General features: G+C 44.3%; 1 protein-coding gene across 1 annotated transcript in view; it reads right to left on the bottom strand.

The window, feature by feature from the left end:
- Spon1 (spondin 1) overlaps positions 1–23193 on the bottom strand; it is a 332365-nt gene that overhangs the window by 304106 nt on the left and 5066 nt on the right. The window contains exon 2 of the mRNA XM_008853516.3: positions 3339–3445. Within this exon, the coding sequence (XP_008851738.1) occupies positions 3339–3445 (107 nt within the window). The remainder of the gene's footprint in view (positions 1–3338; positions 3446–23193) is intronic.

Below are 23193 nucleotides of genomic sequence, written 5' to 3'. Positions count from 1 at the left end.
GTATGCCCAGCCAGCTCGTATGCCCAGCCAGCTCGTATGCCCAGCCCGCTCGTATGCCCAGCCCGCTCGTATGCCCAGCCCGCTCGTATGCCCAGCCAGTTTGTATACCCAGCCAGTTCATAAGGAGACCCCATGTCCCTCCCTCTCTGGCAGCCAACCACCCTCATGTGCCAATGTCACCACCATGGAACCCACTTCTGGAACAGAGGGGACCTCGCCCTTCTTCTGGGACCTCTGCAAGAGTCGGGGTAACGTTGCTTCCCCCTTCTGTCCTTACTAAGTGAGCCAGCACCCTGCTTTAGCTTTCTGTACACACCGGATCAGTCTGTGTTCTCTGGGCAAGCCTTCAGCCATTTAGAAGTAAAATAATCCATCTTGGACCCCTTGTGAACTAGGATTTTAACCTCTGCCTAGATTTACCCAAATTTTGCTGTTAAGTCCTCAGAGTTGTCATAGACAAAAAGGTGCAACTCGCTATTTGTTAATCACTGTTTTCAAAAGTGACAGTGGCACCTATAATTTGTCTCCTCCTGTTCTACCAGATGACATGTCTGTTCTACCTGTCAACAGCAGAGGTTGATCTGTGGGACAATTGCAAGGCAGGCACAGTAGGCTTCATGAGGGCAGGACAATTTCGGTTCATCTTACCATGGTGTCCCCAGTGCTGAATGTGGTGGCACAAGGAAGCATCCAGTAATTGATGCCAAATAATAAATGAATGAATGAATGAATGAATGCCTCAAAGACAACGGCTTTCAATGTGTTCGTGAGAGGGCGCAAGAGAGGTAAGCTAGGTACCTGGGCTGTGATCTCCCCCTTTAACCTTGGAGACCAAGAGAACAAAGCCAAGTGTGCATTTTAAGGGTAAAAGGAGGGACAAAGGTAAAGACTTGAAGGAAAAAGAAACTGACGCAGCATGTGGCTCCTTGAGATGTCGGCTTGCTTTGGTGACTTGGAGACTCAGTTTCATCATCTGAGTAATGGGGGTACCAACCCTGACTTCAGAGTTACCACAGGAAATAAGCAGAATTAGATAATGTCAGGCACCCTGCACAGATTCTGCTATCATTAAAAAAAAAAAGCCACAGGTAAAGCCTCCTCTGTGCATTTAACAGGTGCAACCTAAGAGTCACACAGGACTCTGAGCTGGGGCTGGAACACCAGCTTTATTGTGCTAGGTGGCCTTCAGAAAGTTACTTAACTGCTCTGTATCCCCCAATGCCTCTGCTGTTTGAACAGATAATGCTACCTCACAGGGGTGCTCTGAGGATCAGGTCAGCTAATGAATGGAAACCACTCCAAAGAGTAATTGACACTGGTGCATTGAGGACTGTTACCAACCACTACCATTGTGGATTAGGCACTTCCTGTTCCTACCTACTGATCTTCAGGACTGATGGGGACCATGAGAAGATAGACAGCAACATATGGAGGAGACCTGGGCTCCTCAGTGTCCCATGAGAGCCATGGTACTGATGCCCAGAGGGCCCCAAGTTCATCTGGAAGCTTGCTAAAATGCAGGCGGCCAGTCAGAAGCCCCAAGAGAAGGGGAAAGAATCAAGCTAAGGTGAAGCAAATGAACAAAGGGGACAGACGGTACCTAGCACAGTGCCTGGAAGTCGGCGAGCACTCAGTAGGCATTGGCTGGCAGTGGCAGTATTATTGGGTCACTCTTTGAGATGCTTGCTGTTTTAGTTTGCTTTTCCGTTGCTGTGATTAAACACTCTGACCAAAAGCAGTTTGGGGAAGAAAGGGTTTATTCATCTTACACATCCAGGTTACAGTTCATCATTGGAAGTCAGGGCAAGAACTCAAGGCAGGAACTGAAGCAGAGGCCATGGAGGAACCTTGCTTACTGACTTGCTTTACCTGGCTTGCTCAGGGACCTTTACCACACAGCCCAGGACCACCAGCTTAGGGATGGCCCTGCCCACAATGGTCAAGGCCCTCCTACATCAATTAGCAATTATGAAAATGCCTCACAGACATGGCCATCTGGGAAATTTTTCAGTTAAATTTCCTATTTCTCAGGTAACTCTAATTTGTGTCATTGTCAAAACTAACCAGGACACCTGTTGAGAAGTTCTGGCCATGGAAGGTCATCAGAATGGGCATTACCTGTCAGGACTGATGACTTGAATTCAATTCCTAGAACCCACACAGTGGAAGGAGAGAGATGGCTCCTGCAAGTTGTCCTCTCACCTCCACATGTGCATATGTGCGTACACACACACACACACACACACACACACACACACACACACCACAATATGTAGATAAATAAATGTTTTGAAAAGAGGGAAAAAATTAAAATCTCAAGATGTAATATATGATGACAACCTTGAACCCAAGGTATTAAAGGACACTGAGGAATGGAGATGTTTGGGGCAGAGACCTCTGAGGAGCCCACACATTCTACCAGAGTCCCCAGAAGCCAGCTCTGAGTGCAAGCATCCTTCCTGGTCTTTACTTTTCTCTTCTGAGTTCGTGAATGCCAAGCAGAAATGAATTCCAGAAGAATAGAAATTGGAGACAAGAAGTGGTCAGGGCCTACCCTAGGATCACCACAGCCCTCCCGGGATGTGTTCTGACAACTCACTGGCCCCTTTCTAAGAAAGCTTTGGAGAGGGGCTGATGTTTCTGCCACTTCCCTTGGAAGAATATTCCACCATGAAATATGGCTCACTGTTGGGCCTTGCCTTTGAGATGCTCTTTCTTCTCCTGACCCACTTTTGTACAAAGTCAAGTGCAGCCTTCCCTTGAGGATCTTGCTCTGTCTGCAAGGACTGCCAATCAAAGACGATTACTGCCTCTTAAACTTGGCCTTATTCAGTTAGCCAAGCAAATCATGTGTAATTCTTTTAATCTTCCCTCATAAATCAATCTCCACATTCACTTAATATCCCTCTCCTGGGCTTTGAACTTCCTGCAGCCTGGCTGCCCAGAACTCTTGTTCCATTTACATTTGAGAATTACCAGTCAATCACAAGATGCCTGTGTAGGGGAAACAGCAAGGCTGAGCCAGGGTGAGCACTCTCCCCACACCGGACTGCCTGCTGCTGCCAAGGGCGCCCAGAGCCCAGAGCCCACAGTGGTATCCGCCAGGGTGAGACCAACCCTGCCCGGTGACCAAGTTTGCTCGGGCAGATCTGTAACCTTTGCCACCAACTCCATTATGTCTTGCTAATGGAGCTTGGACCATAGTCAGGGAAGCACGTAAGAAACCACCCCAGAATCCTCTGCATCTTTGTTTATATATCCTACACACACTCCCCTTTCACTTAGCCTCTATCCACCGGGGCAGAAAGGGCCACTGGAAAAGCCCAGTGGGGTCTTACCTGGAAGCTTCCAGCATGATCCTCTTCCTTATCTCCCTCTCGGTTCTCTTTAAGGGCAATTAGTGTGAAGCCTCTGAAGTAGGAGGGAGGAGCAGCTGAAAGGGTCACTGTGAGAGAGAAGAAAGTCATCCATCAGCACAGCAGTCACCTGTGTTCCATTTGACACACGGGACAGATCGAGTTCTCTGTCAACATCCCACCCCTGTGGGGTACAAGGTCAGAGAATCATGGGAGTTTCACCCACAGATTAGAAAATGCTCACCTTTTTCCATCGGCTCCCTCTTCCATTTCAGAGCTTGCTAAATGCCTGATCTACAGTCTCCCTTGATAACCCTTTTTATTTATCTTTTTCTGTTTTGAGGCAGAACCTCACTGTACAGTCCAGGGTGGCGTCAAACCCATGCTCCTCCTGCTTAGACCGCAGGTGTTTTTGAAACTTCCTGAACCAATCAGGACGAAGCTGAGCTGTTTGAATAATGCCAATTTGATAAAGATAGGTCAGAAGCTCCAATCTTGATGAGTATCTCGCCCCCTGTTACACTTCTATTAGATTGACTCAAGAGAAATTCCATTGCAATCTCACTCAAGGGCTTCTCAACCAGACAATGGTGGTCATCCCTCCCATTTGGTCTGAGTCTCTCTTGAGATAGAAATCTTTTATAGTGATTTTTTTGGTACTGAATTATAATTTCCTGTTGCCCTGGTGTCTTTTGTACTGGACTCATGAGTTCATGTAGGAGAAGAGCTGGGTTTTTATTCCCTCTGTAGCCCCAGCACCAAGTACCTAAGACAGGTTCAAGCTTCTTCAAATGAATACACACACACACACACACACACACACACACACACACATTTAAATACTGTGTACATTGTAGATTCTGGACTCTATCTATGGACTGACACACTATTATAACTTCCAACGAGCCTTGAATTCAGGCTTCCAACACCACAGATAAGGAACCAAAACAAAGAGGTCAACAGATACCTCAAGGTCATTGAGCCATCCAAATGTTGGTTTAGGACTAGAATCAAGGCTCCTCCCCAGTGTGATGCTCTGCCTTGGCTTCACACCTATTGTGCTATGGCTCTTTTGCTAGTATTTGCTGATACTTTAAAAATAAATGTAAAAGTTAATTCACTTAAATCACTGATGTAATTATGATTATCTAGTTGAGGAGCAGTCTGTAGTGCCCTGAATTCCTCCAACTAGTTTTAGCCATCACAATTAAGCACTCTGAGACTGTAAACAATAATGTCACTATTGTGGGTAACGTAATTTGATCCATGAGGCAACAACAGAGTGATACCACAGAAAAGAATTAAGACATAAAAGTTCAAATATTATGCTGTGATTGGTCAGTTTATCTCACAAAAGTAAAGTATTCTGACTGGCTACTGCTGTCTACGAAAAAATCTGATAGAAAATGAGGAAGAATGAGGGAAAAACATAATAGGGTAAGAAAAGGGTAGATCTCAGCAGTGTCAAGTAGAAACTGGTAGTTGCAAATAGATGATAGGTAGCTGATAGATAGATGATAGGTGATAGATAGATAGATAGATAGATGATAGATAAATAAATAGATAGATAGATGATAGATAGGAGATAGATAGATGATAGGTAGCTGATAGATAGATAGATAGATGATAGATAGATAGATAGATGATAAATAAATAGATAGATAGATGATAGATAGGAGATAGATGATAGGTAGCTGATAGATAGATAGATAGATGATAGACAGACAGATAGATGAGATAGATGATAGATGATAGATGATGATAGATATATGATAAGTCGATAGATGATAGATGATGATGGGTAGATAGATAGATGATAGATAGATGATAGATAGATGATAGATGATAGATGATGATAGATAGATGATAAGTCGATAGATGATAGATGATGATGGGTAGATAGATGATAGATAGATGATAGATAGATGATAGATAGATGATGATAGATAGATGATAAATCGATAGATGATAGATGATGATGGATAGATAGATGATAGACAGATAGATAGATAGATAGATAGATAGATAGATAGATAGATAGATAGATGGGATTTCTGAAGGACAGAAGCAGTCTAAGGCCCTGTAGGGTGTGTGGGGCAGAGAGAGGGGGTGGAGGACGAGCAGTAGGCAGTAAAGCAGCTGACTGAAAGGACTCTCTACCCAGACTTCCTCAAATTCCTTTCCATCATTTTAATGTGACCCCGGGGCTGATGGTGGACCTTGGCTTCCAGTGACTAGCATCTGTTAGTGACTCTCTTCTGGAGCACTGTCCTCAAGTCACCTGAGCCTGCTCAGCCTAGCACAGAAGCCCTAACCCAGCTCTTGCATTAGGGACAGGCACCTCTAATGGATTCTTTGCCCTTCAAACTGGCCATGTGGAGTCAGACTGGAGCCACCCTGAGGGACTTCGCTGCAATAGCAGGCTTGGCCCTGCCCTGCCTGATGCTCATGCCCTTCCTAGTCTCACCCGGGAGCAGTTCCTTCATGAATCACCTCCTCCCAAGTCAGAAGCTGTGGGTTGCTTACAGGTTAAATTGTGTCCTACAGAGAGATGTGTTGAAATTATCACCTGGAAATGTGACCTTATTTGGAATCACTTTGCAGGTGAGGATAAGAAGAGGCTGTACTGGACTGAGGTGGGGAGTGTTACATCCAATATGATTAGTGTTCTTATTAGAAGACGCATGAACCACACAGGAGGAGCATGGCCAGTGACTACAGAGGTAGAGATGGAAGTCAAGGACCTCCGGGCAAGGAAGCTGAGGATCGCTGGCAGCCATGTCGCTAGAGGGAGGCCGATTTCCTCAGAGTCCTCTGGGAGGAATGTCTCTGCTGACACATTGATTTCCAGTCCCCATAGATCAGAAATATGCAAGAATGAGCTTCTGTTGTTTCATGCCACTGGCCTAGTTGTACAGAGTAACACAACCCTGGGAAATGAATACAGTGGACTTTGGGGACCCCAGCCTATTGTATGCAGGCAATCACAGCTCCACAGGCACTGCTCAAACTCCTCAGGCTAGAAGTGGCTCAGACTCTGCCTCTGCAGCCCTGTCAATCACACCCCCCTTGCCCACCCCCCACATTTGGTCTGGGGCTTCCTTCATTCATGGGAAGTTTCCTGAAGAGACCTGTCAGCTCCCCCTGCTTGTCTGGGACTTCAGGCCTTCCATTCTCTGCCAACTTCTCTAGAAATCAGCTAAATGTTCACCTTTTGTGTGACATTTCCTCTGACTTCACCGTAAAGACGACCCACTTAAGATTAAAAAATCTCCAGGCCTCTGGCAGTGGAGCTCTGCCTCTGGTGTCCCGCTGAGGCAGGTCTCACAGGGCTCAGGTGCTCAGGCTCCACTTTGTTCCCTCCTGACACCCTGACACCTAAGGAAGCCAGTGAGATCAACAAGGGTAGAAGCCAGGGCAATGACCCAGAAGACCACTAATTTCCCTGGTCCTGCGACAGCTGATCCTAAAGGCTCTGTCACCAGAGCCACCCATGCCAAACACAGCTCCAAACATAACACAAGACAGATTTGGCTGCTGAGGCTGTGGACGCAGCTCTAGCGGCCCCTGGCTGGGGAGGAAGCCTGACATTAAACTCTTAGACCCCCGGAAGAATGAGGACGCTTTGGCTAAGGCGGTGAGCCTTAAAAGGTGGTGAAACTTCTGTCTCTACAGAATAGACACTGGGGAATCTTTAAAAAGGAAGTCAAGAAATAAAATTAAAAAAAATAAAAATAAGAAGTGAAAAAATACTCTCTATATTCGTTTCATTCTGTTTCTGTGACAAACATCATGACCAGCAGCAACTTGGGGAGAAAAGGATTTATTTGACTTCAGGTCACAGTCCGTCGTTGAGGCATCAAGGCAGGAACCTGAAGGGGGGCCTGCTTGTCATTCCACTCAGCATTAGCTTCAAGCTGGGACCTCACTCACAGCCAGGGAAGCACAGCAGGAACCTTGGAGGAACATGGCTTGGTGGCTCGCTCACAGGCTCATGCCGAGCTGGTTTTCCTATACAGCCCAGGTTCACCTGCTTAGGGGTGGTGCTTCCCCACAGTGTGCTGGGCCCTCCTACATCAATTAATAATCTAGACGATCCCTCACAGACATGCATCCAAGCCAGTCTAATCTGGGAAATTCCTCCAGTGCGGCTTTCCTCTCAGATGACACTAGGCTGTGTTGACAAAGTTAACTAGGACATATCCTTCAGGAAACATTTTATTATCAATGATAAAGGGGCTATTAAATAGAAAACTGTATTTGAATGCACATAGAAACAAGGAGAAATATACACATTTACATATATACACATGTATACATTCGCAGAGAGAGGAAGAGAATAAGACTCAGGAAGAAAAAAATTAAATTAACTAGATAAAAGTTCTATACACTAAATACAGGTTCTAAAATCCCTGACCCTAAATAACCTGGAAGTGGTTATTCTGAGTTCCCGGCATTACAACATACCAGCCAGAGAGCAGAGAGCCTTAAAGATGACCAGATTTAACCCCTTGTGCTCTGTGGCTGGACTTCTGACACCCAGAGCAGAGAGACTTATTCAAGCTCACCCCAGACAAGGAGGCATCATCTAGAACCCAAGTGCTTTGCCTACTAGTTAAGGTTTTTCTTCTCCTTACTGTAAACCAAAGTGATATATCTACACAAGGCTTCTGGAATTCTGGGTATTGGCTTGTGATCTGGTTTACGAGGGACATCGGAAGACCTGTTCCACTGCCTGGTAATCTGACCCCACGTTTCCAGATACTTGTCTAAGTACAAGGATAAAGAAAATGATTCTCTCTCTCTCTCTCTCTCTCTCTCTCTCGTGTGTGTGTGTGTGTGTGTGTGTGTGTGTGTCACATGTATGTGTGGAAGGCAGAGACTGGAATCAAGTGTCTTCCTTGATGGCTCGGCACTTTATTTTTTAATATTTTATTTATTATTTTTATTTTATGTGTATGAGTACACTGCCTGCATGTATGTAAGTGCACCCATGCTGTGCAATGCCTGTGGAGGACAGAAGAGGCTGTTGGATCCCCTGGAACTGGAGTTGTTAGCTGCTGTAGGTGCTGGGATTCAAACCCCGGGTCCTCTGCAAGAACAGCCAGTGTTCTTAACCACTGAGCCATCTCTCCAGCCCCGCTGCACCTTATTTTTTGAGACAGGGTCTCATTGAACCTGGAGCTCATGAAGCAACTGGCCTGCAAGTCCCAAGCATTCTATGCTTGCCACCTCTCTGTCCCTCCTCCCCAGCCCCAGAATTACAAGTGTAGGATACTGTACTAGCTTTGTGCTTGGGTGCTGGGGGCCAAAATTCAGGTCCCCCTGCTTGTTTAGAAAGTGCTTTACCCAATAGCATATCTCCCAAGCTCTGAGCATTTGTGAAAAATGTAAATAAAAATAAACAAGACTGGAATTCAATGGTAATTGTTTTAAAGAAGTTACTGACTTTTCTTCTTCCTCTTTGATAATTTGAAATCATGAAAGCCAACAGTTCTCATTAATCTGCAACTAATCTTTGAAAGAATGAAGATGATCTGGAAGTTTTTTTTCCTTTCATAAAAGCCTACCAGAAATCACATCTACATTAAAGCTGAAAAGATTATAACAGGCATATTTTTATATAAAATACCTACATAATTACCATAATATCTATACTTACTTCAAAGTGTCAGTGTGAAGTATAAATGACTGAATACGTAAAGTCCTTAAATCATAACTTGGCATATAGTAGACATTACTTACTTAGTACTGTTTAGGCTGCCCAATTATGTAAGCCTGGTGTACTGAGTTTGATCCCCAGAATCCATGTAAAGGTAGAGAGAGAGATCTGATATGCCACAAAGTTGTCCTCTGACCTCCACATGCACACCATAGCATGCACATATCCATACGCACCTCTCTCTCTCCCTCCCCCCCCACATGCATTAATAATATAAAATAAATTTTAAATAAAATAGTTCCTGTTTTTTTTTTTTTAAATAGTATCTCCTACTTTTGGTGATGAGAGAATCACATTACGTTTTGTGTTTATGTGTTTGTCTACCTGTCTGTAAGTTCTTCAAGGGCAGGAATCACATCTGGGCTCAGCGTAGTGATTAGTACAAGGTGATTCTCGGTTAAGCCAACAGAATAGTACTCTTAGCAGGGCAGACTTGGTACTGTTGGGAATGTCAATTCTCTTCAAGTGGATGTATAGATTTAATGCAGTCTAAGTAAAGTCCCAGCTTGTTTTGTGTGATATTGACAACCTGGTCCTATTATTTATATGGAAATGCAATGTTCTAAGAATATCCAAGACAATCTTCAGGCAGAAAGTTGGAGAGCTTGTTATTACCAGATACAAAGATGTATACAGCAACAGAAATTAAACCAGTGCACTACAGCAAGGGAAGAAAAGTGGGCCAGCTGACCAGCGGAGGGCCCAGAAAAGTTGCGGAAAGCTGTGGAAACTACGCACAGTGAGGATGTATGGCATGGCAGTGGAGAAAATTTCATTTTCAATAAATGATGTGAAGAGAACTGGATGTGGCCCTCACCACAGCGAACACAAAATGGACCCCATGCAGGTTGCCCTGCTATGGGGGAAAGAAAAACAACAAAGTTTTTAGGATGTGGTACAAGATGACGTATGTGTCCAAGGAACAGAAAATACTTTAATAGGATGTGATAAAGCACTGAGCCATACAGTAGGTGACATCAGCTCTTCTCATGGAAAGACACTACTGAAAAGTGAAAAGGTAAGTCAGAGAGTAAAAGGAGATATTTGTGATCTTATAAGTGGTAGCTTTTTATCCAAAGTATATAAAGAACTCTGGCAGATCAAGAAAAAGAATAGCCAACCCAACTGAAAAAAACAACAGGCAAAATGCATGAACTAACACTTCATGAAGAAGGTGCATAAATGGCCAAAAACCGCTGAGAAGCTCTGAACCTAACTAGCCAAAAGAGAAATACAAATAAATTGACAACAAAACATCGCTGTATAACTGCCAGATTGACTATTAAAGAATTAACAATCTCAAACGTTAACTTACACTTTCACACGCGATTGATAAAAGTGAAAATGAGCTAGTTTCACTTGAAAATTCTTCAGCACTCTTTGTTAAAGCCTAACATAGCATCCCCCATCACTCAGCAACACGACTCCTAAATCAGGAGAAACGCATACTGACAAGCATCATTTGTGAGAATGTTCTACTTGTAGTGCCCAACTGGAAAAACATACCTGTCCACACTAAACTGGATATGTAAATGATGACCTATTCATATAGCCAAAGCCCTAATGAAAATGAACAAATTATGTTGCTCACAACATGGATAAATCTCAGAGATAATCTTGAGTGAAAGTAAACTGGCACAAAGGAGTCCAAATGGCACATCCGGGGACAAGGCAGCTAACAAAGCACTTGACATGCATGCATGAGGATCCAGATTTGGATCCCCAGCACCTATGTAAAAGCCGGGCATGGTGGCACACATCTATGACCCCAGCACCGGGGGTATGGGGAGAGGTGCGTCCCCAGTGCTCACTGGCTAGCTCATCTAGCTGAATCAATGAGGGTCAGGTTCAGTGAGGGATCGTGTCTCAAAAAGTAAGGTAGAGATCAATGGAGGAAGACATGTGGCATTGATCTCTAGCCCCTCACACACACACACACACACACACATACACATGCACACAGATGAACACATGTATATACCATACTACCACACACACACACACACACACACACACACACACACACAATACAAATGGTATGGTTGAATTGGTATGTATTTATATAAAGTTCAAAATCAGGCAGTTATCTCTATGGCTAGAGGTCAGGGTAGGAGTCGACTATATGGGAGGAGGAGGGTAGCAATTTGGAGGGTTCAGGGATGTTACTGGAGTCCTAGTCACATGCAACTTCTTGATGTGGGTCCAGGATACATGGGTCTCTTTACCATGTGGTGATCATTAAGCTGTGTGATTTGTGAACATGTTATATTTTAAGTTATTAAAATATTTTATTGAATGCTGAATAGCCATCTTCCTATATAATTATACAGGTTCCTTAATGAGTTAAATAAGTTCAATCCCCAGAGTGCTGCACTCCTGTAGGTTCTAGAAAACTAAGGTCATGCCCTGCCTATTAAATATAACACAGAAGACAGAGGGTCTGGAGGCTGAACTCAGAGTGGAGTTTCAATCCATAATAACCACTGGTGATGTTATTACACAGTCTAATTGGAAGACAGGAGACTCTATCCATCCAGAGGACTTCATTATAGGACTTTCTCCTGCAAGGTACAAATATGTGTCATGTTCTGCTCACAGAAACAACTGAAGATGGTGGCCTAGTGATCAATAATAGGCTTTTCTCTCTAATGCTCCGCCCAAGTGCCTCCCGAGACAGGCCATTAAGAGAGCCAAATATTCAAGACAAAAATGCTTACAAGGGATTAAAAATACAAAGTGTTTTAAAGAGAGAAAAGCTATTTGGAGTCATCCTGTGAGCACACACAGAGAACTGGTTAAGAGCAAAGATTTAGGATTAGAATCCCAGAGTTATGACTGCTTAATTATGAGACTGTTGAGAAGTTACATAACTTCACCGTTTTCTCATTTATTTTATTTTTTAAATTTTTTTTTATTTTTACCTTATGTATTATGAGTATATTGTCTGCATGGATGTAAGTGTTCCCCTGTTGTGCAATGCCTGTAGGGATCAGAGGAGGGCGTCAGATCCCCTGAACCTGGAATAATGGACAATTGTTAGCTGCCATGTAGGTGCTGGAATTTGAACCAGCTCGTAACTGCTGAGCCATCTCTACAGTCTTACATTTCCTCATTTTTAAAAAGAAATGACACTGCCTTTCTTACAGGAGTGTAGAAATGGATTGATATGTTTTGAGCCCAATGCCTGGTATCTCTAAACAGTGTGAGGAGGGTTAAGGAGTGTGACATGGATGGGGTGGTGGTGGTGATGATGATGTAGATGAGGAAGATGATGATGAAAATGATGACTGTGATGATAAAGGTCACAGTGATGATGACCACAACGCTCAGCAGGCAATAGCCAACAGCAAATTCCTCTCTCTTTTTTTCATTTTAAAAAGCTTTTTTGTCTTTTTGGAACAGAGTCTCTCTGTGGCCACAGTTGTCCTGGAACTCACTATGGAGACTAGGCTTTCCTTGAGCTCACAGAAATCTGCCTGCTTCTGCCTCCCAAGTGGTGGGATCAAAGGTGTGCACCACCATGCCCAGCTTGACCAACAATAAATTTCCAAAAGCTAGTCCGCAGGGAAAATGACAGAAAAAAACCCAAAAACTCTAGTCAACACCAAGGCAGGACCACTGAGAGGGATTGCAATGGTGACAGCTGGTTTGGGGATTAGTCCTCGTAGGACTGGGTTATGGAGAGACATGGTTAAGTCCTTACAGTACGCTAAACCATCTTGTGGCCCATCATACTGGACCCCTTGGGAGGACGTTTCTGCTCTTTCTACTCTGCATCTCCATCTGAACACCTCTTTATGCTCCTTCAGTGCCTCTCACTTGACCTCTTCTTTTTAGTTATTTTTACTTATTTTTGAAACAGAATCTCCCTGCAGCCCCAGCTTGCCTGGAACTCAATACGTAGTCCAGGCTGGCCTCAGTCTCATAGAGATCCATGTGTCTCTGCCTCCAGAGTGCTGGGGTTAAAGCATGTGCCTCCACGCCCAGCTCTCTCACTTAATCTTAAGTATGTATGTGTGAGATTAGTTTTTAAATATCTGCCTTCCATAATTACTCATGAACTTCAGGAGAACACAGACCAATTCTGTCTTAAGGTGTATCTTTTGCATCTAGCATACTCCTTTTTTATTAATATTTGTATTACTTCTTTGAGAATTTCATGTATTTTGATCATATTCACCCCTAATTCTTCCTGATCCACTCCACCTCTCTAACCCATACAATTCCTGTTCTTTTTTTAATAACCAACCAACTCCAATTTATACTGTCCATATACCCCTGGGTGTGGGGCCATCCACTGGAAAATGGTCAGCTACAAAAAGCCTCCCCCCTCCCTTAAAGGAAACTGACTCTCCCTCTCTCAGAAGCCATTACCTATCCACAGCTCTTGGGCAGTGGGGCTCATGAACCCCTTCCAGCTTCATCTGGTATATCTCTTGACACACAATAAATATTCTCAAATGAGTGAGGTGTGAGTGAACAAACATTCGTCTGCCCACCCTCCATGGCCCCTCCTCCAATGTTTTTAGGTTTACCTTGAATAATAAACCAGCCTCCCTCATCCGTTTGCTTTGTTTTGCAGTGCCAGGAATCAAACTTAAGCCAGGTAAGCTGTGGTTACTAGGTACATCCACAGCCTCAACCTTTATTTACTGAATATCTGCTCTGTGCCACCCAGCTGTCATGCTTTTGGAGAGAAAAGGCATGATCTCTGCCCTCTAGGAGCACATAGTCTAAGGGCGGGAAGAAGACATATCGATGGGCATTCTTTATCATATGTGATAGGTTTTATGGAGGTGTGGACAATGCGCTCTGGGATCTCATGAGAAACTTCTGAGTCTACCTTGGTGGTGTAGAGGAGGCTTCAAGGAGGAGGAGGCATTTAAGCTACAGGGTGAATGAGGAACAGGTTTGCCAAGTGGACAGAAGTAACAACATCTCACAGATGAAAGGCACATGGGCTAGCCTTAATCCTGGAAACCAGAACAAATTCTGTATTTTGTATTCTATATTTTGTATGTTGCTGGAAAGTAAGGTGCCCTAAGAGACTACGAGAGGGAGAAAAACAGGCCTTCCATGCCTTGCTAGGAAGTGGAGAAACCACCCTGGAGTTGGCTGGGAGGCAATGAAGGGTCCAAGCTAGGAATGCCCATTCAGACTGACATTTTAGGAGGGCTGGAGGCTGTGAGATTACGGAATCATATCCTTCCCTAAAAGCTCAGTGGCAAGGGGCTTCTCTGACCTGCCTTGTTAGTACGAGGACGATCTCACGCTGAAGCCTGAAACCCTATCCAGAGCAGGGTTCTTCATCGTTTGGTACACCTGCCTCATGACACTCTCACCCCACTGTATGCTCAAATAGCTTTTGAGGTCCTTCGAATGTTCACATGTCAATAGTCTGACAAAAACTGCCTATTACCTTCATTAGATTTTGTCCAGTTCCATCACTCCCGACTCTGCCTCTGGGGCTTCAGAATCAGATCGCAGGATTCACAATCGCCCTAATATCATCATAGGGCCAGCCCCTGCCATCCACGTACCATGTCCTATTGCAATGCCTGAGACTCCATACCACAGCTTCAACCACCGTGGACCCCAGCCTCTCCCTCAACTTCTACCATGAAGCACAAGCCACAGGGGTGGGATAGTCTCTCCTCATCTGCACAAAAAGTTGTAACTCACATGCTTCATTAAGAAATTGGCACTATCTCCCCACGTGGCCCATTAGGGCAGACTTGCTCATGAGGAGGCTAATAGATAAAGAGACAGGGCTAATAACTCAGAGTGGAGAGATGGCTATTCGGCTAAGAACACTGGTTGTTCTTGCAGAAGACCGGGGTTCGAATCCCAGCACCCACATGGCAGCTAACAACTGTCCGTAACTTTAGTTTCAGGGGATCCGATGGCGTCTTCTGTCCTCTGCAGGTATTGCAAGACACGGGTGCACTTATATACATGCAGGCAATGCACGCATACACATAAAAAAAATTCTAAAATAGTAAATGCCGGGCGTGGTGGTGCATGCCTTTAATCCCAGCACTCAGGAGGCAGAGGCAGGTGGATCTCTGTGAGTTCAAGGCCAGCCTGGTCTACATAGTGAGTTCCAGGAAAGCTGGGGCTACAGGAAGACCCTGTCTTAGAAAGACAAAAAAAAAAAATCATGCACATTTAAAATCAAAAGCATCGTTTTTATACAATGGACGTAACTGAAAGGCCTGGTTTCAAATTCCTCTATTTCGTACAACTTTGGGCAAGGCATTTAACTTTGCTTTGTCTCCATTTCCTTACATCTAAACCAGCAGGAGTGCTATTCCCCCCATGTTATTATGCTAGCTAATGAATTTATAACAGTAAGCATATAAAATGTTTGCTAAATCCAAAAAATATAATAGAAACTAATACAGCGTTCTCCATGAAATCAGGATCATAATGATCAGTTTGTGGATTTGCCAGGGGGATTGAAGGAGGTCATTAAAATGAAGCACAGTGCAACATCACAGTAAGAGCTGATGCTTTTCTCCATGTGCCACCTCATCACAGCATCGCTTGGAGTCGAACAACAAGCCCATGAGAGGGGAAAGAACTGTGCAAAACTTTGACTGTCCCCCAAAGGCCCATGTGTTGGGGCTGTGGTGGGAGGTGACAGAACTTTTAGGACATGAGGCTCAGCAGAAGGAAGTTGTTATTAGGAATTGTTATTAGAGTTGTGCTCTTAAAGGAGACTAGTCAGTCTCTCTCCTCTCTCTCTCTCTCTCTCTCTCTCTCTTCTCTGCTGAAGTGAACAGGGCCCCTCAGTTGTCACAGTGTATCTTGATGTGCAGTGTTGCCCAAATAAACAGGGCCAAACGACCACAAATTGAAGCCTCTGTAACTGTAAGCCAGAATGTCTTCTAATGGGTTGACTCTCATATTTTTGTCACTGTTATAGAAGATTGGCTCACACAAATGGGACAGACACTCCCGGGAAACTGGTGACATGTCAGCCAGGATAGATGAAGCTAAGAAGCTAAAGAGGACCCCTGTGGCTCCTCTCCTTCTGACCATGTGACCATTAGGACAGCCAATCACAACCCCTGTCTCCCTCCCTAGATATCAAGTCATATAGTGACTGGGCCAAGATCCAGTCTGTCTCCATGGCTCAGTCCCCTGAGCAGGTGACACAAGCCAGACTAATCAGAATCCTCCCCTGGGACGTTTCAGCTTGGAGCCAGAGGGAAGGGGTCTTTCTCTTAGTCACAGAAATAGCTGTGAGACTCTTCACTGGAGGTTGTCAGCAGCTATTTTCTCTGCCATTTGAAGAAAATTTATTTGTAAAACGGGAAGGAAATGAGGACAACACACAGAAACGCAGCCAAGAGAGAAAGAGCAGAAGAAACAAATCAGGAAATGTGGAGAGAGAGAGAGAGAGAGAGAGAGAGAGAGAGAGAGAGAAAGGAGGAGAAACATGGACAGCAGGGGAAAAGAGAGACCTGGTAACTTTGTGTTCCTAGATCCATTTATGCCTGAGGCCAGATCTATCTCTAGACTTCCCATGTGGGAATCATTGTGTTCCAATCTTTGTCTCCATTAGACTTGGCTCCTGATGGTTACAATGGGGAAAAAAAATCCTCAGCTAATTTTGAAGCAAGAAGTAAGTCATTCTGCATAAACTATAAAAATCTTTATCCAGGCCAGCTGGGGCTACAGGGAGACCCTGCCTCAAAAGGACAAAAAAAAAAAAAAACAGGCTAAGTATGTTAGTTTCTGTCACTATGACAAAATACCTCAGCAAAACCACTTATAGATTTTATTTAGCTTCCTGGTTTCAGAGTTTCATCCTATCCGTGTTCAGCTGGTTCTACTGCTCAGACCCTGTAGCCAGGGAGAAATGTCATGGTGGAAGGGCACGATAGAGGAGAGCTGTTCACGCTACAGCAGTCAGGAAGCAGAGAGAGGAGAGGCGACGTAGGACAAGATGTTACTCTTCTAAAGCACGCTTCCAGTGACCTACTGACTCCAGTTAGCTGTGATGGTAAATTTTAATTGTCAACCTGACACAACCTAGATCTCCCAGGAAGAGTCTCAAAGGGGGACTGCCTAGGTCAGGCTGCCCTGGGGGCCTGTCTGAGAGGGACAGTCTCAATTATCTTAGGTAATGTGGGAAGACTTGGCCTGAAAGTGAGCAGCACCATTCACTGATTTGGGGCCCTGGACTGTGTAAGAGTGAGAAAGCCAGCTGAGTGCCAATCATGCGTGCATTTATTTTCTCCCTCTGCCCCTGGATATGGTGTAACTAGCTGCTTCAAGTTCCTGCCTTGATTTCCCCACAATGAGAGACTGTAACCCAGAACTATAATCAAATAAACCTTTTATCCCCTAAGTTGCTCTTCATCAGGTATTTTATCACAGCCACAGAAATGGAACTAGGCCTACGAGGCCATTAAATTATGAATCTATTGGTGGATCAATCACTGACTAGGTCAGAGCCTTCATGATCCAGTTACTTTCCTAAGTCCCATCAGTTGTCGATCAAGCCTTTAATGCATGAAACTTCAAGAGACATTTTAGAATCAAGTCATAAGACTTAGGAAACTGTTTAATGAAATTGAGGTGGTTGACAAGGGGGTAGCAATTGGTTTATAAATGTCATTGGGGTGACAGCAGGATGCTTAGTTCAAAATTATGTAAATAGATGTTAACTGTAAGGAAAGACCTTAGCAGATGGTTGAGAGCTCTGTCATAAGCTCTAACCCTGCTCGAAATTCCAATGAAGGTTTATCAGGCCTGTTTATAAAAACTTTGGTTAATCTAAAATGAGATTATGTGGCTAAGCTCCTCTGTGACAGAATCAAGATTCCATGAACAGTTGACAGCTGCAGAAATGGGCCAAATCATGCTGGATAGAGTTCAATGGAAAATGATATCAAATCTTATGCTCTGGGCAAGGGCAGAGAGTGGGTAAGAAGTGCCTGTAATCCCAGTACTTGAGAGGCTGATACAAGAGGTTCCCGAGTTTGAGGTCAGTCTAGGTTTATGAAGCAAGAGCATATTTCAATCTCCTCTTCAAATCTTATGTTCAAGGACCAATTACACCCATGAAGGTTGGTATATTAGTCAGTTTTCTGTTCCTATAACACAATAGCAGAGGCAATTAGCAGAGAAACAGGTTATTTTGACTTATAGTTCTGGGGACCATAGTCCATGGTTTGGGGACTGTTGTCAGAGTGCTACATTATGGCAAATGCATGTGGTATGAAAACCCCCTTACGACTTGGGCTAAGGAGTAGGGAGAGACTGAGAGACTGTGAAGGCATGATATCATCTCCCCAAGACTTCATCCCCAAAAGGGCCACAGCTTCCAACAGCACCACCCTGGAGACCGAGCCCAGAACACATAGACCTTCTGGGGACACTGTCCAAATATGAACCATAGCAGTTGGGAAGGGCAGTAGCCTTCCCACAAACAGCAGGACTCTGAGTTGGCTGCAGGCTGAGTGTGATTCCAGAGCATGACATGGCTGGCTGCCAGAAAAGCAAACACAAGCTTTGGCTGGCTCACATACGCAGTGTCCAGGACAGGAAGGAGATCATTCTGTCTCTATCAGAGCACATCTGGAGTACAAAGTACAGGAACAAGAAACAGCCTCCCACAGGAATGGTGGCACTTTAGCCAGAAGTCAGGAAAGACAGCCATTTACCTATACATACCTCAAGGGCTGACACATGGCCAAGGAAACCTTCTTTTGTGTGACTTCAAAACCAGAACCTGGAGATGTGTGGAAACCCCATGGGAGGCAGACGTGGCGGCAGAGAGAAAAATGAGGTCAGCACGATGCTGTCTTCACCAGTCTGTGAGTGTCACTGCCCAGTGAGGCCCAGTTCTCCTCTCCATCCCTTCCCCATTGCCAAGGCAGTGGAATGACAAAATCATGCCAGTTCTGAGGGCATTCCAGAGGTGTATTAATCAATTTTATGTTGCTATAACATAATACCAGAAACAACTAACATATAAAGAAAAGAGGGTGTCCCTCAATAATCAGATAGGGCAGTGATGTGGAAGACGGAGGCTAGGGTGGTGACGGTCATGCTAGGGAAGCACGCTCATGGGAAAGGGAAAGGTTTTTATTCACCTTCCCTTTGTATCTCACCATCTAGGTGTATTAATCAATTTTATGTTGCTATAACATAATACCAGAAACAACTAACATATAAAGAAAAGAGGGTGTCCCTCAATAATCAGATAGGGCAGTGATGTGGAAGACGGAGGCTAGGGTGGTGACGGTCGTGCTAGGGAAGCACGCTCGTGGGAAAGGGAAAGGTTTTTATTCACCTTCCCTTTGTATCTCACCATCTTGTCTTAAAAGGCAGTCTTTTATTGGGTTTGGCGATCACCACAAATCACCAGGAAATTTCACCTTGATAAGCTATGTCTGCATTATTATATAGGACTGCTGGTCCATCTATATTCAGCTCTGTGTCCTGCTTCTGATTTTTCTCACCTTCTGGCCTGAGAGCTCACATCTGGGCTGGCAGCCCCTCCCCTCTGATCTCTGCACCCAAAGTGGTATACTCACCTCGCATGTGCCAGCTCTCTCCGCTCCCAGTCGCCTTCCCCATGGGCCTAGCCATGGCACCAGCCCCCGCCCCATGGCACCAGCACCTTTCCCCTTTGCTGCCAACATCTGGAGTGCCTTGCCTACCTTCATCACCATCCACTGGTGCAGCCTTTCTCTCTTGCTGAACAAGATGTCATTTCCCTCTCTCCCACCCAACTCTCAGAATAAAGCGGGGGGGGGGGTTACTCCAGGACTTTTGGAGTTCAAATGATACATTTTTTTTCAACAAGTCATGATTTAGTGACTATGGCCACACACTATTCTGGGTTCTAGAGATAAACTAAGAAAAACTTAGCTCTTAGAAAGTCTATATTCTAGCTGGAGGAAGCAGATAAGATCATTTCAGGAAGTGCTTAAGGGCTGCAAGGGGGAAATCAGGCAAAAATTATGGGAAATGTAAAGTAGTGGTCAGAGAAGATGCTTTAAAGAGGAGACTTCATGGACATGGACTTAAAGACAAGGAATTAGCCATAAAAAGGTATGGGAACAAAAGGTCCACAGAGTTTTCCCATTGAATTGGAGAGAGCAAGTTGCAAAGGCTTGAGATGGGAAGAGGAGAAGGAAGATGAGGAAGAGGAGGAGGAGAAAAGAGGTGGAGGAGGAGGAGGAGGGGGGGGGGGGAGGAGGGGGGGGAGGGGATACAGAGAGACACTGTCTCAAAAAGACAAAAAGAAGAAGAAGAAGGAAGAGGAGGAGGAGGAGGAGGAGGAGGAGGAGGAGGAAAAAGAGAGGAGAGGGAAGGGGGAGGGCAAGTTTCCTGTAGCTCGTGGATTCTATATTCAGCTCTGTGTCCTGCTTCTGATTTTTCCCACCTTCTCGCACTCCACAAGATGACTAGTTCTTGAAACCCTTCTCTGATTGTCTCCTCTTTCACTCAGTCCCTGAAACAGATCAGCAAATACCTAAGCCACACAGAAGACAAGCCCACTCCCCATGGGTCTCCTAGACCTCAAGCAAATCAACAGATGGGGATTAGGCCCTGGTAAATTTTCCTCAACTGTCTGTGGTAGTTTCAAATATTCTATGAAGCTTAGGAGCCTTGTACATGTGAAGCTCACAAAGGGCTTCTGTGTGGGCACTTTATTCCCTACCCCATCCTGTCTGAACATCAGCTCAAGTCCAGTTAAAACATGTTGTAAAAAATAGAACATTTTACACCAGCAAGACCTAGCAAGGACCAAAATAGGTGAATTCGAGTAGAGACAGAGGCGGGGGGAGAGAGAGAGAGAGACAGACAGACTTTACCACTCTGCCTACTGCATAAGCAGGAGCTCTGATCTCAGTTTCTCTGCCCTGTGGTGAGGACTTTATACTAGAATGCCAGTATTTAAGGAGAAGAAAACCAACAGTTTTATCTCTCCTACTCCATGGAAAAAGCATGGCTCTCTTCCCTTGCTGGAGGGAAAACAGCACTGGACTTATGGAGGAATGCCAGTTTGTTTCCATTTCCTGCTAACAGACCTATCTGGAAGGGTGCATAAATCAGGCCAGATTGGAGCGTGTGTCTGTGTCGTATTTAATGCACAGTTTTGCGGGATCTTTAAGGAATCATTTTGATTTGTGCGGTTTTGACTTTCCATCTCCCTCTTGAATCTCAGTCTTGGGTAGGACAGGTGCCCAGGGCACTCTGATGACTGTGCTCCTTCTCTTTCTGAATGTCCACCTCCATGCCTGTTTTCTTTGCTTCCCACACCACCTCGCTGTTTCCTTGTTCTTTTCACTTCCTCCTTCATTTCGTTTTTTCTTTGCTGCTTCCTCCTTTGTTAAGAGAAGAATTAAGAAAGAACAGGCTACCTACACACTTGCAGAGGGAGCGCATGCACGCACACACGCACGCATACAGATTGCCCAATATGCCTTTCTCTCCCTGTCCCTTTAACAGGAATACTAGCTCATGGCTACACAATGGCCCCATCTTGAAGAACTTTCTGTGAGTGAGAAAGCATGAAATATTATGTTTTTAAGACTGGCCTTAAAAGCACAGGACAGTTTTTAATTGTCCACTTAAATCCATTTCCTTCTTCATCTTTTAAAGAACTACCCACCCCAAGTATGAGAATAAGTGTCTCTGCAGCTCAGAGCTGTTTCCCAGTCTCCCCTGCAGCTGGGTGTGGCCACATGACCAAAGCTTCCCCACAAAAGGATGTTTAGAAGGGCCGGGTGCAAGGTGAGGGGCACATCACTGGCATAAAGCCACTTTCCCTCTGTCTAGATCCCTCTGCTCAACTCAGCATGACAGATGGAGCTTGGCTTCAGGAACAGGGAAGCTGCAGCAATCCCTGGACAGTTCCAGTGAAACGACCTGGATCCAGGTGAACTTGACCATGTTAACAGGTAGCTAATAGAAATATATCAATGTAAAATTCATTTTTAGCAATGTATTTTACTTAACATATACCACGATTATTTCCACATGGAATGCATTTAAAATTTATTAACAAGAGCCGTGTTTTTTCATATTAATCTTCGACACCACTTATAACGCATCTCAATTCAGACTAACTACACTCCAAGTTTGCAATAGTCAGGCTTGAGTTGTGGCTACCAGTTGGACACTAGAGTGCAAAAAGATTGCAGAGCAACAAGGTAGAAGGAGCCTGGTGTCCTGAGTGACTTTGTGGAGCCAAGAGTTCCATCACGTTTGACCCCTCCCCCATTTACCTCTCATTTGAAGCAATGCATTTAGGGATGTCTTTGTAACATGAGCTTAGCCTGTATCTTGACTAATACCAACAGGGTAAGAATGTCCCCCCCCCCCTGCCCCGCAGAAGTTGATCTTGACCTATATCTGGTATTCTGTGACAGCTGTAAATAAAGATTAAGTGAAAAGCTCCTGATATGTGAATATATCATTAATAGCCTGGGTTCCAATGGAAAGAGTCGGCAGTCAGGAAGCAACTTACCTGTTTGGGAAAACATTCAAGCTGTAAACTTTAAAAACTTTAACTAGATATGCTTCTTTATTTGTATGTTTCGATTTTTTTTCCATTGCCTGAAACTCAATGCAATGAGTAATCTCTACAGTCGTTAAGCATCAAATGTGCGTGCGTCTTAAAATTTTGTTTTCCTTTTCAAGTTTGTGAGTCAGGGTCTCGCTATGTACCTCAAAACTGGCCTTGAACTCATGATCCTCCTGCCTCAGCGTTCTGATTGCTGGGATGACAGGCCTGCGCCACCACAACCAACTTCTGCCCATTTTGATTTTTATCACCAATTTGAACTAAATATTTATTTTAAAAGGTAAGAATTAATATTACATAATTGAAGAGAATGCCATAAAAAGAGGAATGATTCTTTATAAAGCAAACCATAATAAAAGAAATAATTCATTTAAAATATATCACCAGCTTCAATTTCCCAGATCCTCTGTTTGTTCTGTTCAAATATATACATTTACAAGCATGGGGATAAGACATCTGCATGTAAAAATAAAACAATAATCAAAACAAGTTGTTTTCCTCACTATCCAATTTGTTTCTGCCTTCCCACAAGCAAAAGAAATTGACTAAAGGCGGGCGAG

The sequence above is a fragment of the Nannospalax galili genome, unplaced genomic scaffold, assembly GCF_000622305.1.
Source record: "Nannospalax galili isolate Female #2095 unplaced genomic scaffold, S.galili_v1.0 scaffold44, whole genome shotgun sequence".
In the NCBI taxonomy this organism is placed as follows: Eukaryota; Metazoa; Chordata; class Mammalia; order Rodentia; family Spalacidae; genus Nannospalax; species Nannospalax galili.
This window is presented reverse-complemented; position numbering and strand designations above follow the sequence as displayed.